Here is a 19,670-nt window from a genome sequence, read left to right on the forward strand (position 1 = left end):
TCATCTAGACCAGTGCTCCCCCCCCCCCCCATGGTACTCAATGGTATGCAGTACCGGCACCCCAAGTGTGACACTTACTGCAACAACTTCATGGTGTGTATTGGCACCTTTAAAAAGCACTGAGGATGGCTGTGTCCATTGCAGGGACCCCACTACGTAGCTTTGGGGAAATGAATGGGTTCTTCCGTGCTTCAAATTACAATGCAATCCAGAAAAGAACTTTCAGGACTGTAACCCCTGCCTCAATTCAAGTGAAGCAACATGAGCTTTCAGGGGCATTTGAATGTTAAAGACTTTGTTAATTTCAGCTAGCATTTTATAAGAGGCTCATAAGTGCAATTCTGACCGAAGAAGGAAAGTTGTCATGTAGAAGTAGACCTCAGTGTCATGTGCAGAGTTATTGCCTGAAATACTTCCTGCAGCCAATGAGAAGCCGCAATTTGGTTTTTGAACCTCTTGAAGTTGAATGGACTTCCAGAACAGATTCTGTTCAACTTCCAAGGTACAAGTGTAAATACTGTGGGATGTGACATCTCAGGGGGTATAGTAAAATGCACTTCTCTCTGATATAGTAACATTACATCATAACCAAGTGGGGGCATTTTCAGACAAACACTTACCCAAGTGCAAATTTGGGCCAGCTCAGAAGTTAATTGAGTTTGTTTGTACTGTTTTGGATATATGAAAAAACAATAAAAATATTATGAGGTGGGGAGTTGATTGTGAACCTTCTACATGTCAGGGGTCTTCTTGGCCTCACACATGCACACCCACCCACCACCACATGCAATTGAATTTATATGTTCAACCTAAGTTTTGCCCACATGGTCTATCTTCCTCATTTTGTTACAGAATGATCAAACATACAATTGCTTCATACACACATTAAATTCTACATAAATGATGCCTTCCGTCCAATGGCAAAGGTGAGCATGTAAGCCAAGACACAGTTCTTTGCCACGTGTGCTGGGCTACAACATGGACCAATCCTAAAATAGCATAGCCACATCTTCAAATTGTGCTACTTTGAATATTATATTAAGCCAGCCCTATATTTGATGTGGTGACACATAAGTGGGCCTGAGCAACAGATGCTTCCAAAGCAGTCAACCTCACTCTATTGTGCCACTGCTTCGTATTTCGTATTCTTCAACATCAACTTCGTTGGACTGGTCATGTTGTGCCAATGCCTGATGATCATCTTCCAAAGCAACTACTCCATTCTGAACTTAAAAATGGAAAGTGTAATGCTGGTGGTCGACAAAAGAGGTTAAAGACTGTCTCAAGGCAAATCTTAAAAAATGTAGTTTAAACACTGACAACTGGGAAACACTAGCCTGCGAGCGCTCCAGTTGGAGAACAGCCTTTACCAAAGGTGTCATGGGCTTTGAAGACACTTGAACTCAGGACGCAAGGGAGAAACATGCTAGGAGGAAGGCACGCTTGGCAAATCCACACCGTGCTCAACTCCCACCCGGAAACCAATCTCCCCACTGTGGAAGGACGTGTGGGTCCAGAATTGGCCTCCACAGTCACTTACAAACTCACTGTTAAGAATGTGTTCATGAAAGACAATCTTACTCAGCTACGAGTGATCGCCAAAGAAGAAGTAGTAGAAGAAGAACAGAGTTTTGTTGTTTTGATGTCATTGACAGTGGAGAGCCAATTTTGCAAAGTCTTATAGTGCTTGGGCATCACCAGTAAATCACAGCCTGGAATGGCTATATCGCTTGCCACATGCAACATGATGAAACACAGCATGCTGCCATTCTTGTGAATATTTCACCAGTGCTGCTGGGCTGGCAACTTTTTGGGTTTCTGCTTTGTAGGGGGGGAAGCGCACATTATATGATGAATGCACAGCTACACATAAAGTGCACACCCATTAGAATGCCACAACCAGTTATGTTTAGGACATGTGACAATGTAAAGACCTTTTCCTATATGGAAGTGAAAGCCAATAGGACAATTATCATGTCTAGAGCAACCTTCAGAATAATGGTGCTAAGTAAGAAAATTGATGCATAGAATTCTGTCATACAATTGCACAGGATTAGCAAAGTCCTGTGAAGATAGGCAGGGCAATTGCTTGAAAATCCAGAGCTTTCTCCAGTGTTTTCAATTATTGAAGAATCACATCAAACAGTATGGAGAAAGGAGAGATTTCACTGCCGGGAGCCTGGACAATACCCAATGAATTTGATTATTGTTATGTACTGAAGTTCTCACCCTGGGCCAGCAGGGGGATACTGTAGATAGTTATGCAAATAAAGGATCGAAAAGTGACGTTCAGTGATTGGATAGTTTTGTATGCAAATGAAAGATCGAAAATTGACGTTCAGTGATTGGATAGTTTTAGAACATTGCAACAGTTACAATTGTTCTGTAGCTCTATATAAGCAGGCTGACTGAGCTCCTCAGCTTAGTTCTGTTCCAGCTTACAAAATAAAGGCTGCTTTGGAGAAATCGCTGTGTCGTCTGCTATGTCAACCCACAACTTAACAATTATTATACATCAGCAAGGAATGGCTTGGTTACTTTAGACATGCATTCATTTTGCACGGTAAATTTACTGACAGAGAGTATATTGTAAGCAGTCTGAGAAAAGTTGCGGCTCCTTTTACAGAGTGAATCAGCATCTTGCTAGATATGTTAAAAGGTTTCATACAGTAGTTAAATTATTGGTACTGCTATAATAAGCGCCTCAAAGTCTCATGATAGTCATGCAAAAGTTCAAATGACTGGCAGGGACCCAAAAACCTACTTCAGATGTACACAGCAGCGTACATGCCCACAATGAAATTTTTTGCACTTTTTAATTCAAATAGCAGGGTACATCAAACTCCCCAAAGTTTGAACAACATGTGGAACCAGAAGGGTTTACTTTGAGAAACATAAATTCCTCAACTCCAATGAGGAACTATTGGCATAGTTCTTTGCATCAAGGATGATTGCTGCACACAAACAGTTTAAAATAAAATAAAAAAATTAATTCAAACTCTGGATGGATTTTATCAAATTCATCATACCTGCCTTTGAGCGAAACTTAGTAATTAAAAATAGGAACCCAGGCAGCAATATAGAATTGGTTTCCTGCACTTCCCAAGTAATTCAAAAGAGCAAATATTCACATTTTCTTAAAAGAAGCTGATAGTTCCTTGGATTTTGATCTTTCTCTTTCATCAACACATTCGCATGATTCAGACATAATACCAAACTGGTTCAGTATTATCTGAAAATAGAATCATAACATGCAGGCTTCCTCCCCCAGGTTCCTCTTCTTCCTGTGTGTCACGATTTCTTAACTTACTTTTGTGTTCTCAACAAACCCTAGAGCTCATCCAGACTTTCCTTTGTGCTGCGTTTCTCAGGCATAGGTCCATGCTTTCCAGGTCCAGGTCTGAGCGGTTGTTGATTGGAACAAATGGCAATCAGGTTTCCCACAGATTTATTTTTGTTCCAGTTCAGCAGTAAACAGCAGGTTCTCCCAGGGAAAGTGATGGGGGGGGGGTGGAACCAAACCCTTGGATATGGACCTGAAAAGTGTAGACCTGTGCCTGCAAAGCTCAGCACGGATGGAAGTCTGAATGAGCTCACACCTTGGCATTTTGATCGAACCTGAGCTCTCTTCAAGCATTACAACATGAAGGGACACCCTGGGAGGTTAAGGTTCTTAATGGCATGAGCCACCTCTGCACGTAAAAGAGACTCCCAGCTGTCAATGTTACAGGTGAAGATGGTGAAACTGGTATGAACTGTGAAACAATGAGGACAGGGCTAAAGGAGCATCTCTATCCTTAAATACCAGAACCTCATATTCCAAAGATATGCTTACCTATGAATTTGTTCTTTTTGTGCTGCCTTGGCTTGTTCCTATGTTCAAAATTAAGCATGCTGAAATATTTAACTGTATACAGTGGTACCTCGGGTTACATACGCTTCAGGTTACATACGCTTCAGGTTACAGACTCCGCTAACCCAGAAGTAGTGCTTCAGGTTAAGAACTTTGCTTCAGGATGAGAACAGAAATCGTGCTCCAGCAGCGCGGCGGCAGCAGCAAGCCCCATTAGCTAAAGTGGTGCTTCAGGTTAAGAACAGTTTCAGGTTAAGAACAGACCTCCGGAACGAAGTAAGTACTTAACCCAAGGTACCACTGTATGTGCCTTTTGACATGTTCTGCTTTCACAGCTGAATATGCGAATTTGTCATCCATCTTTGTCTGTCTTCATTGGGGTGCTTACATGCTGTCACCAGCAGATGGAACCAGATAATTGGAAATGAAAGAGAGAGTGGCGGAAAAGCTGCTATTCTAGGCTGCATCAACAGAAGTATAATGTCCAGATCAAGGGAAATAATTCTGCCTTTGTCAGACTACACCTGGAGTATTATGTCCAGTTCTGGGCGCCACAATTTAAGAAGGATATTGACAAGCTGTAATGTGTGCAGAGGAGGGTGATCAAGATGATCAAGGGTCTGGAAACCCAGGCTTTTGAGGAAGGGTTGAGGAAAATGGGTATCTTTTGCCTAGTAAAGAGGAGATTGAGAGGAGAAATGATAGACATCTTCAAATATCTAAAGTGCTGTCACATGGAAGATAGAGCAAGTTTGTTTTCTCCTGCTCTGGAGACTAGAACCTGAACCAATGGATCAAGTTACAAGAAAGGCTATTCCAAGTAAACATGAGGAATAATTTTCTGACCGTAAGAGCTGTTCAACCGTGGAATAGACTCCCATGAGAGGTGGTGTACCTTCCTTCGAGGTTTTTAAGCATTTTAATACTTCTATCATGTACAATCTAGTTGAGATTTCTACATTACAGGTGGTGGGACTAGATGACCCTCAGGAACCCTTCCAATGCTACAATTCTATGATTCTATCTTCCCTCCTTTGTTCTAGATGTCGATCTTTATTCCCCATCAGCACACACCATATTTCCTGATGTAGATCTTAACCGCCCCACCTCACCCTTCTTCCCTGGTTGGGGTAGGGATACTATTGCCAGTTTACCTTACTTGCCTAAATGTCTTGGGCCAGCATGGGTGAATACGTAATAGTTTTATCATATGGTGTCTGCTTGTTATCATATTGAAAAGCTCAGGTTGAAAACTTGTTTCTTTTAGGTCTTCAATATTTTTAACAAAAAAGGCAAAAGAAAAAAAAAAGCTTTTTAAAAAGCAAAAAAAAATTGCAAAAATTACTACAGGCATACCTTGGAGATATAGTGGTGCCTAGGGTTAAGAACTTAATTTGTTCCGGAGGTCCGTTCTTAACCTGAAACTTTTCTTTTTTTTAATATAATTTTTAATAACAAACCAATCAAATCACATTAATTACAAATTACAAAGCCAAATTTTAAAATTTTTGTTGGGGGTACCCATGCTTCGAGCTCCGAAAGGGATCCAAACATCTCTCTTGCTGCTGCTTTCATATTCACAGTTCTGTCCAAATAGTATTCACAGTTCTGTCCAATCTTCTCTTTATTGTTTTCTTCATCTTCTTGTTATCATATATTCCTTTCTTTGTGACCTCTGATAGTCTCCACAAGCGGGTTGGAAACAGACGTTGTTATATCCTGTGTGGATTTTCCATTCCTCCAAGAGCCATATTCAAACAGACAGACGCCATTTCAACACTTCCGTACAAAACATTCTTAAAGTCTGCCCATAAATCCTCGCAGGCCTGTCATTCTCTCCTCAAATTTCTTAGGAGGTTCTGCCAGGTCAAACTCACAGTCCGATATAATAACAAAACCATGGTCTCCTCCCCCTCGATCGTAAATCTTGCCACCAGGCCTGCTTCCTAACAAGTCTCTTTTTATAATTGCGTCATTCCAAAGGTCCTTCATTCCTTTCCAAATTTTCCACAACCCATGTCTTTGATTAGTAATTCATTTCCACACAGTTCTTAATCATCCCGCTTATAATCAGTAATTGCAACGATTCTTCGGGGGGGGGGGGTATTGTTAGGTAATCACATAAGATTAAAAAAAAGTCCCCCCCATTCCATCCCGTTCCAACATACCGACCCTTTGATGTATCTTCTTCTTGATTTATTTTCCTGTTAAATCCAGCCCGTCGCTCCACTTCACAGAGGTCACTTCAATTAGCAGTCTTGACTCCCGTTCTTCACTCGAAATATGTGCATTTGCTTCTCTCTAATTGTTTATTTTGAGCTGCTGCAACCAGGCCGCGCAATCAGAGACAGCGTCCGGGAGAGCCGTCTCACATGAGTACTGTGCACCTTGTGCCCTCACCCCCTTCTTTCGAACTCGGGGGTGATTTATGGCAACCGCAGGTGAGGCAGTATTCCCCATTCCCTTGGGGTAACAAGGGAGGCTGCATACTCCCATATCAGCCTCTTAATTACCTCGTGTGAGCCAGAGAGATGGTATTGTCGGCCATCTTCCAATGCGCCCCTAGCGGCCCCCCAACCTGAAACTTTTCTTAACCTGAGGTACCACTTTAGCTAATGGGGCCTCCTGCTGCCGCTGAGCCACCACCGTGCGATTTCTGTTCTCATGCTGAAGCAAAGTTCTTAAGCCAAGGTACTATTTCTGGGTTAGCAGAGTCTGTAACCTGAAGCGTCTGTAACCTGAGGTACCACCCTATTGTGGGTTTGGTTCTCAAAGGCAATTCTAGGGTTGCCATATCTCAAAAAGTGAAAGTTTTTTTTTTAGTTTTGTCCAAAATTGTTCAGCTTCTTTTGCAAAACCTTTTTTGAGCTATTCTTAAGGAAATTCACCAAAATCTACACTTCCCAACATTTCCCCCCATTTCCTCCCCAACATTTCAGCAAATTCCATCCGGTTCTATCCCAAAGCAAGTCACACAATCTTTTTTGTTTCCCAGTGCATATAGTAGTCACATTCACATTATAATGCTGTCTGTTAAGCCAGGCCACACTGCCTGCACAGACAGGAGGGGGGAAACCCAGCTGCAGCCCTAGAGGGACTGGGCTGCCTGTATTAACCAGTAAATCAATTTTATTGTTTGTAGCCAATGGCCTGCCTGTAGTTGCACCCGTGTCCTCGTAAGGCACAGTATCTGCGAAGCATGATAAAATGAAGTGCATAACATGAGGAATGCTTGCACTTTTAAAGGGCAATGCCTAGTACAAAGGTTGCAAGTTGCAACTCCCAGCCATGTGAGAACTTTAACCATTTTCATTCCATGTTTTTTTTTATCATGCTGACTCTGGCTTTATGTTGCATTTGTGACATCTACCACTGTTTTTAATATTTCACTCTTGAAGAGTGGGCAATAAAACTTCTTTTAAAAAAGTACTTTCAAATCAGACTCCAGTTGCATTAAAATAATTATTTTGTTATAATTTGTTATAATTTTGTCACTTAGGGCACAAGCCTACTGTGTCTGGGAGAACATCTCAGGGGTTGTCAGAAAAAGACAGCTTTCCTGCTCCAGTCATGGAGAAAAAGAGACAGGCAACAACCAATTTAGGTGTGTCCAGATGAAACATGATTGCGCATATGTGCACAGCACTGAATCTGGAAGTAACCCCAAAACCTCATAAAGACATGAAAATGGGCAGAACAGGGTGGAATGGAGGCAGGCAGAAGGAGCTTATGCTTGCTCCGCTGATGCACATGGAGGTCCAGAACTGCATAGTCTTTATTTTCAGTGCAAATATTACAGATACAACACAAACGTCCCAGAAGGAGAACGAATTCAAATGGAATCCAGGACTCTGACAGACTCAGGAAATGAAAAGGGCTGAGGGGGGAAAGCATCTCTGCGGTGGAGTCTTCAGATGAGTCTTTCTGCAGGCAAATGGTGCCCCCCTTTCCATCTTTAAACAACACACATTTCCTTTCAACAACAACAACAACAACAACAACAACAATAATTAATTTATGTTTGGAAATGACAGACCAGTTAGAAAACTGGTGGAAAGTATTGTTAAGGATAAAATAACAAAGGAGATAGAAGAACAAGCCTTGCTGAAGCAGAACCAGCTTGGCTTGTCCAAGGACAAATCTTTTCTTATAAACCTATTAGAATTATTCGAGAGTGTCAACAAGCACTAGTTGAGAAGATCTGGTTGTCAAAGTGGATCTGGACTTTCAAAAAGCATTCAACTGGGTGCCTCACCAAAGATTTCTGAGTAAATTTAGCAGTTATGGACTAAGAGGGGAGGCCCTCTTGTGGATCAGGAATTGGCTAGGTTGCAGGGAGCAGAGAGTTCTAGAAGTGTGGGGATGTACAAAGTAGAGTCCCCCAAGGTTCAGTATTAGGACCTGTGCATTTTAACTTGTTCATAAAGCATCTGGAGTTAGGGGTGAGCAGTGCTGTGGCCAAGTTTACCAAATTGTACAGGGTTGTTAAAACAAAAAGAGATTATGAAGCACTAATTCATAGAGGACTATCAATGGCTACTACTAGCCACAATGGCTACCTTCCTCATCCACTGTCAGAGGCAATATGCCTCTCAATTCCAGTTGCTGGGAATTGCAGGTTGGCCGAGGGCTATTGTGCTCATGTCCAGCTTGCAGGCTTCCCACAGGTGTATCTGATTGGCCGCTGTGAGAACAGGATGCTGGACTAGATCGGCCACTGGCTTGATACATCAGGCTCATCTTAAGTTTTTATAACAGGATTGCTGGGAAAGGTGAAGAGTCCCAGCAGGGCAGCTGAAGAAAAGTGGAATTCCTAACTTATGTTTCTATTATAGTGTACTCTAGAAACAACAGTTATAATTAAAAACATTCACGTATTTATGGTAAGCATGCTGCTCCCTCCATATGAATTTGGAATAAATCAAGATAAAAACCCACTAGGCAATCAGGTTTCACCCTTTTACTTACTGTTTAAAGTAACTAGATGGACCAGGCCTGCCCTGAATTCCACTCCTACAACTCATAGTAAAAATAGCTTCCAAAGTCCTGGAAGCTGCCTTCTCCTTCTGTGTACCTCCCCCATCCTCCGTGTCCCAGACTGGATGCTAGAGTTTGAAAGCTTCAAGTCTCCTTAAAGTTGACCAAGATTCCTTCTGCTAAACACAGCATTTCCAGAGCTTGGATACTTTCCCCTCACCTTCCAGAGGCTTGGGAGGGCTGTGGATCTGGTGGACCCAGTCCACTCCTGATCTGGCCCTGAAAAGTTCCCGTTTTGCCATCACCACTATTCAAAGATTGTGGAGCAGCAAGGGCAGTGGAGGGTTCCATGTTTGCAGTGGGGAGGCATGGGAATATGAGAGACTACAGGCAATCCTCATTTTGCACAGGAGTTACGCTCTGGACCTCCCAAGCCCTCTTTGGCCAGTGCCTCGCTCTCAGAAAGCATCATGATGGACGAGACTGGCTGCTCCCTCCAGCAAGTCGCTCTTCAGCGTGCCCCCCCCCCCAAATCTTGGAACTCCTCTTGTCTGATCCTTGGCTGTCAGCTGTGGTAGGTGGGCCTCGGTCCAGTATACCTGAAGGAGCGTCTCCACCCCCATCGTTCAGCCCGGACACTGAGGTCCAGCGCCGAGGGCCTTCTGGCGGTTTCCTCACTGTGAGAAGCAAAGCTACAGGGAACCAGGCAGAGGGCCTTCTCGGTAGTGGCGCCCGCCCTGTGGAACGCCCTCCCACCAGATGTCAAAGAGAACAACAACTACGAGACTTTTAGAAGACATCTGAAGGCAGCCCTGTTTAGGGAAGCTTTTAATGTTTGATGTATTACAGTATTTTAATATTTTTTGGGGAAGCTGCCCAGAGTGGCTGGGGAAGCCCAGCCAGATGGGCGGGGTATAAATAATAAATTATTATTATTATTATTATTATTATTATTATTATTATTATTATTATTATTATTTAGCCAATAGCTAATACCTGAATCCATAGGTAATAAACATTGAATTGAATACAGAGGGACTCTCCTGTCACTTTTCATTTTATACTTGCTAAGTGACATAGTGTGTACAATAAAAATAGCCTTGTCAGTTTAATTAGATGAGAGTGAATAAAGTGAAACTAAATCCAGATATGAGTATGGTGGATGGCCAGATAATCTGGAAATGCTTGAATTCACATGGCCTCTTAAAAGATCAGGTTTGTGATGCGAAAGTAACCTTGGGTTAGCCATTATTCCTAGCTGCCCACGTGACAGCTATCAACTGGTTCACCAGCTACACCACTTAACTGCAGCCAAACACAGTTTGTGTGTGTTTTTGGAGTTTTTGCCAGCATCCCAAAGAAAGTAAAAGTGCACCTTTTTCAATGGCACTGAACAATCAAGTTGAAAATCAAACAAAATTACAGAAATCTCGAAAGCTGCATTCATTAATAAACTGTTTATATGACCGAGTCCAATTGATTAACGCCATCTTTGTCACAGGAAATACTCAGGACTGTATCACAAGCCGTTGAAACAAAAGGCAAGTTGCTCACTACCCTACTTTTTAAGAGCAGCTAAACTCTGCTCTCCAGCAAGCATCAGTTCAGCATTTCAGCTGCAGTCTAAACTGATTTAGGCAAGCAAGACACACTATATGCCAAATGGCCCAGAGTTTGTTGATACAAATTGCTTACAGCTATTTTCCATACTAGCTGCATGTGGTGCATATTCTACTCATCTTCTCTCGGGTTATTTTGGAGACTCACTTGTGTATGTCTGTGGCTAGGCTGCAAAAATATTTGAATTGTTGACGATTCTGCTCCTTGTTCCTGGAGCTACCTCCCAGTTTGCAGTAATGAACAATAAATATGAAAGATGCTGAAGAATCTTTTGTACAGAGGGATGAAGAAAGACTAAGTGAATATGCTTTGACTACTCTCTTGAAGGTGCGGCTGTTTCTCATCACAGCCAAACCCTTTGCACAGCTTGCAGATCTGACCTACATTCTGCAGAGAAGCTTCACGTGAGGTGTTATAAAATCATTGTAATCATGCATAATAGCTATATAACCACAACTGTTTTGCTGGATTAGATATATTGATAAAGAGCAAACATGTGCATGCTTTTTAAAAAATTTAAATGGAAAAATAGAATGACTCTGTTTCCATTTTCTTAATGTCCCTAAAATGAGGGTTTCTCAGTCCTGAGAGGTCACAGCAGAACTGAAAGTGATGAAAGGGTGGATATTTCAAGACAGGCTTCTAAAAGCAAAACAATATGATGTTGCTCAATGGCCTTTTAGTAAACAGGGAGAATATTGACTCCAATCAGAAGTGGGGAGAACAGCCCATATTCCCTTTTTATACAGCTGCTAAAAAGTACAAGAGGGATGCGGGTGGCGCTGTGGGTTAAACCACAGAGCCTAGGACTTGCTGATCAGAAGTTCGGCAGTTCGAATCTCCATGCTGGGGTGAGCTCCCGTTGCTCGGTACCTGCTCCTGTCAACCTAGCAATTCGAAAGCACGTCAAAGTGCAAGTAGATCAATAGGTACCACTCTGGCGGGAAGGTAAATAGCGTTTCTGTGCACTGCTCTGGATCGCCAGAAGTGGCTTAGTCATGCTGGCCACATGACCCGGAAGCTGTACACTGGCTCCCTCAGCCAATAATGCGAGATGAGCGCCGCAACCCCAGAGTCGGTCACAACTGGACCTAATGGTCAGGGGTCCCTTTACCTTTACCTTTAAACAGTACAAGAAGTCTGTCCTCTCCATCTGGACATCCTATTGTAACAGAACCTTTTCCTAACAGTATAGCTAGTTCCCCTATACAAAGTTAGCCTCCTCTTAGGGATACACTTTTAACATTTATTACATGAGAACTGGATACTGCATTCCAAGTAATATTTAAAATGGAATGAAAATAATTTTCTGTGGGAAATATCTCAGGATAATCCACTAAACAGCTCAGTATTTAAAATACCTATGGCACTATAGTTATCAATGCTGGGCTTGCCACAGTCACCTGGTTGGCCAGGATGCTGGATTACATGAACCATCAGCCTGATCCAGCAAGCTCTCCTCGTGTTCTTCTGCTACCACACTAGCTGATTAGAGAGCTTACCGTGATAACAATCAATAACTCATCTAGGTGTGGATATTTCTTTTGTAACAGTCTCTAACACAGTCATATAAGTACTTGGAACTGGGACACATGAGAAACTTGTGTCTTCTCCATTAGCGAAGAGCTGATTTGTTTATGAACAATACCAATCCTTGAGAAACTCAACTTTTTACATCCTTCCATTCTGATAACTGCTCTTTGCTTCCTGTTACTTAACCAGTTCCTGATCCACAGGAGGACCTCTCCACTTATTCCATTACCACGAAGCTTGCTTAGTAGTTGTTGGTGAGCTACATTGTTGAAAGCTTTTTGAAAGTTCAAGTATACTGTGTTTTTCATGTCTTAAGCATTTGGCATTGTGTACCTCATCTAAACACTAGTATTGGCATAACTCATGTCATATCCACATCACACATTTAAAGCACATGGCTTTAAAGAATTTGGGGGAATGTAGTTAAGGGTCCTGGGAATTGTAGCTCTGTGAGGGGTAGACAAACAGCTTGAACAAGAACTGATTCATTCAAAATTCAAAACAGGTTATTATCTACTTCCACAGATATTGACATTTTCTATTGAACAAATTAGCAACAATGAGTCTTCTGCTAACTAAAGGCCCACTGAACCCTCTAAAATGCCACTCCTGGGGGTTATGGAACCATCCCAAGTTGTAGGGCCTGTGCAGGGTTGCAGCAGGGCTACAGAATCGGCAGACTTGAGGTGAAGCATGCCTTTTCACTTGTGAAAGGCATCTTAAGGTCCAAACTATAAACTGTTATGAGTGATAGGGGCAGAACCCCACCCCCCCAAATAATCTCTATATTAAGAGATGGGTTGGAATTTGAGCAAACTCATAAATTTGTAAATTTAGCAAGGGCTGGAACTAATACTGGCTAGCTTCCTCATGAGGCCAGTCTGGCAAGGATAGGTCATTGAAGAAAGAAAAGACTGATAATGGCCTGGTTTGTTTGATAACAGTAAGACATCGGCAAAACAAAAAAAGCCCAGTAGCTTTTGGGGTAGGATTGCCGTTGGTCTGGTGTAAGCAGCTGGACAAAATACCTTTCACAATGGGCTTGGGAAATGGAGGTTGCCAGGGTGGCTGTGAGGGGGATGCTTGAAGTGGAAGGAGAAGGGTTGTTTTCTGCAAGTACAGCTGGGAAGGAGAAGGAGGAAGTGAGCAAAACTCCACGGAGGGACTGAAGGGCACTAGCCATGCTGGGTGGCTGGAGCAGGCCATTACAGAGAGACACGGGGACGGTGCTTAGGATCCCTCTGAATTGCTTGTCCTCTCTGCTGTGAACGCCATAAAACTCAGGTGTAAATATATGTGAATAAACCATATTTTGTAAAGACACTACAGTTGCAACCATTCTTCACTGCAAAAGAACACAACCCCTGGTTAAGTGCCAAAGCTCCTGGAATCTTGCTACCACTCAGCAGAGATTGGGGTGGTTTGCAACAATACAATAGCAAAATGATTTGGATAGACCTAAGCAGTAAGCTTCCAATGGGTGTATATTATTCATAATATTACTTATGCCAGCCTATTACATATACAAGCCAGAGAAGCATAAATTTGTTTTAATATAGATTTCATACATTATATGTGCCTTTACTACATCCACATAGGACTGATATTGGAAAGTGTTTTCCAACTGTAAGAACAACCGAGCCATAGAATAAGTTGCATCATAAATGTTATTCAACTTCCCCCTGTCCTGGTAAGTTCTGTCTAAAATAGTTCATGCCTAGAACATCTTGCAAGTGTGTATTTTGATTTTGAGCTAGACAGTCGATCTTGCAAGTGTGCATTTTGATTTTGAACTAGACAGCCCTAAAGGTATGGTCCAATTATCCAATCAAATGTAGCATGGACAGGATCCAAATAAATGTGTCATTAGTTTTGTATAGTCAAGGTAGTGTCTTTCCCTCCCAACAGCAGCCCAAGGCAAAACACTTCAAAACTACTTAATAGTGTGGAAGCCAACCAAATATAATAAAGATCAGGGGCTGGATAAGACCACTGGGGTTCCCATGTAAGCTGATAAAAATACAATAATCAACCAAACACAGGGAGTATCAAAAGATAATATGGCTTTAGGAAGAGCAATTATGTGGGTGGGGTAGGGTGGGGTAGGAGAAAAATAATCTCACAGCGCAGTGTCTCTAAAGTAGCTACTAATATTCTCCTAAAAAAGCAAAACTGGCAGAACCTATTTATTATAATGAATTGAGAGGGGAAAAACTGTTTTTAATCAATGTCAGAATGACAATATACATATATCTATGAAAGTATTACAGATGAGAGGGAGTTGTATTATTTTTGGCTAAGTGCAAAGGGGTCCAATGCCAAAGGAAAATAATTTTTAGGGGTGCCTCAGAGGTTAATTTTGTTGATGAACCAATCACCTTAATGATTATCTGTTTTCCTTTTAATTGTGCTTTATGATTTAATTTTGTACATCGTCCTGATACTTTATTATCATAGAAATGGAAGGGATCCTGAGGGTCATCTAGTCCAACACCCTGCAATGTAGGAATCTCAACCAAAACACCTATGACAGATAATCCTAAACAGAAGTAAACTTGCGCAGCTACCTTTCAGCAGAAGGCTAGGCTTTTTAACCCATAGAAAGAAACATGGGGTGGGGTGGGTGGTTGAGAGCTGGAAAAACAAAATATATTTTTTTTTCAAAAGGACAGGAAATAATAGCAGAACTCTGTTTTAGCCCCCATGGTATTTCCTAGTTGCTAATAACTGTTAGTTCCTTCGAGTTATTTTGCCCCTCCGGATTAAGGATGATAAATTGGCAAATCACGGGTCAGGTCTTGTTTGCAAAGTAGCTTTCTCTCTTCCCAAACGTATACCCAACAAGGTATGATAATGTTGACTTTCACTAAAGTTGCAACCCTAATCCCACTTAACTACTATGTCATAAAATAGTACATTATTCAGTGTGGGTTTGGTAATGAAGTCAAATGGGTAATAATAAAAGCTTACTGTCAAAGTTAGGACACGGGTGGCGCTGTGGGTTAAACCACAGATCCTAGGACTTGCCGATCAGAAGGTCGGCAGTTCGAATTCCCGCAATAGGGTGAGCTCCCGTTGCTCGGTCCCTGCTCTTGCCAACCTAGCAGTTTGAAAGCACGTCAAAGTGCAAGTAGATCAATAGGTACCACTCCAGCAGGAAGGTAAACGGCATTTCCGTGCACTGCTCTGGTTCACCAGAAGCGGTTTAGTCATGCTGGCCACATGACCCAGAAGCTGTACGCCGGCTCCCTTGGCCAATAAAGCGAGATGAGCGCCGCAACCCCAGAGTCGGTCACAACTGGACCTAATGGTCAGGGGTCCCTTTATCTTTACCTTTCAAAGTTACTGTCAATGTTAAGATGAAGCAGATGCAGATTTGTGCTAGCTGCCCCTTCAGAGATGCAGCAGCTACTACCACCCAATGAGAAGACCTAGATGGGGTGTTTGCGCCCACTTGTGTGGGTCAAACCACTTGCTCTGTGCCACAGTGCTGCATGCCTACTCTCCCTCTGCCACCCAAGCTTAGAGGGGCTATGGCACAGATAAGGGCATATGTGCACATGAGTGAGGAGGCAGCAGCTGCTCTTACAAGGAAAAGAAAACTGCTGCTTAAGGTAGCAACCAATAAGCAGCAGCAACTGCAGCTGTCTTTCCCACTTGCCACCTTGGGTTGATGCGGTGGAGACAACTGGACCTGATGAACCCTCCACTCAAAAAAATTCTGTCTAGAGAAAATGGGCAACTGTATGCAGAGGTGGCACCTACTTTGACAAGCATTTGTTCTTATATGCGGAAGGGCTATAGCTTGGTGATTGAACATTTGATAGCATGCAAAAGGTCTCAGCTTCAATACTCAGCAGTTCCTTGCAAGACTGGAAATATCACCTGCCAACACCTTACAGAGTTGCTGTCAATCAATGTGAACAATACACAGGCAGATGGATCAATGGTCTCACCTCTGTATAAGTCAGCTTCCTGTGTTCCTATGCTCACATGAACATTATCACGTTTTGCCTTTCGTAGAGAAAGATAATAAACAATGGGAACCAACATACAAACTTGGAAAGTCATCACTGAGGTATCCATACTGTTGCATGCCACCCCAATCTCTGACTGGTGTGAGATTCCAGGGGTGTCAGCTGTTTACCCAGGTTTCGCTGTCCTCGGAATGAGGGACAGCAGAGACTGTGGTGTCTTTATTATATGTGGTTTGTTTAAATATATATACAACCTGAGCCTATGATAGAGGACATGGGTGGCGTTGTGGGTTAAACCACAGAGCTTAGGACTTGCCAATCAGAAGGTCAGCAGTTCAAATCCCCGCAACGGGGTAAGCTCCCGTTGCTCTGTCCCTGCTCCTGCCAACCTAGCAGTTCGAAAGCACGTCAAAGTGCAAGTAGATAAATAGGTACCGCTCCAGCGGGAAGGTAAACGGCGTTTCTATGCACTGCTCTGGTTCGCCAGAAGTGGCTTAGTCATGCTGGCCACATGACACGGAAGCTGTACACCGGCTCCCTCGGCCAATAAAGCAAGATGAGTGCCACAACCCCAGAGTCGGCCACGACTGGACCTAATGGTCAGGGGTCCCTTTACCTTTTTAAGGTTTTGTTTCTCCAACAGCAACAGTCTTGGATTCAAACCGAAATCAAGCTTGGCTCTTCCCCTATGCTTCTGCCTGCCCCCTGCTTCTAGCCAAACTATCACACACAACTCTAGTTTTTGCCCTTCTAACTAACAGCTAGTTGAGGGAGTATAGGGACCACCCATTTGTTGTTGAGAACAGAGCTACTTACTTTGTTACCTTAATGACTCATTACCAAGAAGCAGACCTGGTTATTCCAACAATTGAATTCTTAATTTATTTATTTTTATGATTTTCAGTTATATACATTTCAATAGTTTTACAGTTATTTTAACATTTCAAAACTCGACTTCCTTCCTCCTCTTTCTGTGGTTCCTTAAATTTATTTTTATCATCTCCTGCATATTCTAAATTAACTTAACTGCATTAACTTAACGGCATATTTTAAATCATCTTAACTTAACTTATTATTAATCTACTTTATTTATATAATCTTATGAAACGGCAGGTTATTACAGTGATCCTGCCAATTTCCTTATCTGTTTACAATTTGTTTGTAAATATTCAATAAACCATTTCCATTCTTTTATAAAAGGTTTGTTATCTTGATTTCTTATTTTTCCAGTAAGTTTTGCCATTTCTGCATAGTCCATAAGTTTTTGTATCCACTCTTCTTTCATCGGGACTTCTTCTTCTTTCTATTTTTGGGCAAAAAAACATTCTTGCCGCTGTAGTCGCATACATGAATAAATTTATATACTGTTTCGGTAGTTCTATCCCTATAATTCCGAAAAGGAAAGCTTCTGGGGGTTTTTTTAACAAATGTTATTTGAAACATCTTTTTCAATTCAATATATAACATTTCCCAGTAAACTTTAAGCTTACTACAAGGCTACCACATATGATAGAAAGTGCTTTCTTTCTCTTTGCATTTCCAACACTTATTCGATTTTGATTTATACATTTTTGCCAATTTACTCGGTGTGAGATACCATTTATATAACATTTTTTGGTAGATTTCTCTTAAACCATAGCACACTGTAAATTTTATATCTGTATTCCACAATTGTTCCCACGCTTCCATATCTTTATTATAACCAATATCTATTGTCCAATATATCATTGAAGATTTTACTTGCTCATCCTTTGTCTCCCATTCCAGTAATAGCACTTTAACTTTACATTCCAACAGATCTCTCTCTAATTGTGATATTTGTTCCCCAAACCCTTGTATCCTATCTTTCTTAAATACTTCATTCAAATGCTGATATTGTATCCATGTTGTTAACTTTCCTGATAAATCCTTAAATTCTTTTAATTTAAACTCTCCTCCCTCTTATTTTAATAGATTTCTATAAGTTGTCCAACCTTCTATCATATTCCTCCTCTTTACTGCTATGGCTTCCAATGGTGAGAGTCAAAGTGGTGTTTTTGTCCCAAATAAATTTTTGTATTTATCCCATATTCTATACAATTTTTTCCTAATTATGTGATTTGTAAATCTGTTGTGTACTTTCACCTTTTCATACCACAAATAGATGTGCCAACCAAAATTATTATCATGACCTTCTAAATTTAAGATATGTGGATTCTCCAGTGTCATCCATTCTTTCAACCAACAAAGACAAGATGCTTCATAATATCATATCATATCTGGCAAGAAGAATCCTCCCCTTTATTTTGCATCTATCAATATTTTATATTTTATTCTTGGTTTTTCTCCCTTGCCAGATATATTTAGAAATATCTTTTTGCCAAACATTGAAACAATGTATTGAAAAACAATTGTCTGTCATCTGAAGGGGGGGGCGGGGAGGCATTACAGTAGGTAGCTTCCCTTCTTTTGTATCACTTTTTCTTATAGTCCTGTCCAATTCCTGGTTTCTCTTCAGTTAGCATAAATCTTTCACCTTTTACCAACAATTGAATTCTTGCAGGATCCAGCAATTAGAAGGAACTCAGACATACAGCCTAACACACATCACAAACTTGCAACACTGCTATAGAGGTAAGTACATTTTCATCGCAACATTTCATTTATTTATTCATTAAAAATATTTATACACCACCATATAGATCTTTAACACAGCAGTTTACAACAATATAAATACATAAAACAAAACAAAAAAACAATATAATAAGAAGTTAAAAAGCAAAAAGAAATTAAAACAAAATATTGATAGACTGTGTGTGCGTGTTTGTGTACCAATCAGGAAGTCTATGTTACTTCTTTTCTGGTTAGCTTTAATTTTTACGAGAATTAAAGCTAAGGCTGCAATTCCAGACACGTTTGCTCCCTATTCCGCCTCACCGACCACACTGGAGGTTGGGAAGAGATTCCTCTCGGCAGCAGCTGAAGAGTTCTTGACTATGATTAGATATTTAGCTCTCTGCACATAGCGATTGCCCATTGATGAAAACATGTGTTGCAAGAGGGACCGATGTTATGCAAAGGGAGATAACGATCACTATACTTAATTGGTGTTCAGTGCAAAGAAAGAAAAGCTCCACTTAGCTGAGCAAGTAAGTCCAAATAGAAAAGGTGTGAATTTTACTACTTACCAATAGCCGTTGGGGAGGGAGCTCTGGCCAATCAGGAACGAGAAGGGGCGGGGCTTGGGGCTGCTTACCTTTCCTTGCTCTCGCATCCTCCGCCACCTCAGCGCCGGGCAAGAGGACGAGGTGAGCGCGGAGTGCGCTGCGCGCGAAGCGGGAGTCGCTCCGCAGAAGCCATTCGCCTCTTTCCCAAGAAGCCTGTCGGTGCCAAAAGTCATCCTCGCGGCCGTCTCGAGAAATGGCCGAGAGCCGGGACCCTGCTAGCGAGCAGCTGGAGCGCTGGCAAGAACTGCGGGGCTGTCAGGTACAGAAGAAAGCCCCCCCCCCTAAAAAACCCATTGGCACGTTCCACGCAGCGCGCGCGCTAAGTATTTGGTCTGCATTCAGTGAGCTAAGCAGCTGCCTTAGGACGCAGTTAGGCGGGCGCGACCACCATCTGAGAGGCGGCGGGGGTGGGGTTGGATGGTAAGGACCATAGGAGTGGTGCTTCCCTAGACTCAGAGTGGAGAGTTAACAATCCACTGTCAATCTCGGGTGCTGTTAACGGGA

At 41.9% G+C, this 19,670-nt stretch overlaps 1 protein-coding gene across 1 annotated transcript in view; it reads left to right on the plus strand.

Moving 5' to 3' along the window:
* The first annotated feature begins 19,208 nt into the window (after positions 1-19,208).
* Positions 19,209-19,670, plus strand: part of LOC114596547 (catalase-like) — a 28,424-nt gene continuing 27,962 nt past the window's right edge. Inside the window, exon 1 of the mRNA XM_028728279.2 lies at positions 19,209-19,425. Coding sequence (XP_028584112.2) covers positions 19,360-19,425 — 66 coding nt within the window. The 5' untranslated portion in view covers positions 19,209-19,359. The remainder of the gene's footprint in view (positions 19,426-19,670) is intronic.

Source organism: Podarcis muralis, chromosome 1 (genome assembly GCF_964188315.1).
Source record: "Podarcis muralis chromosome 1, rPodMur119.hap1.1, whole genome shotgun sequence".
NCBI lineage: Eukaryota > Metazoa > Chordata > Lepidosauria > Squamata > Lacertidae > Podarcis > Podarcis muralis.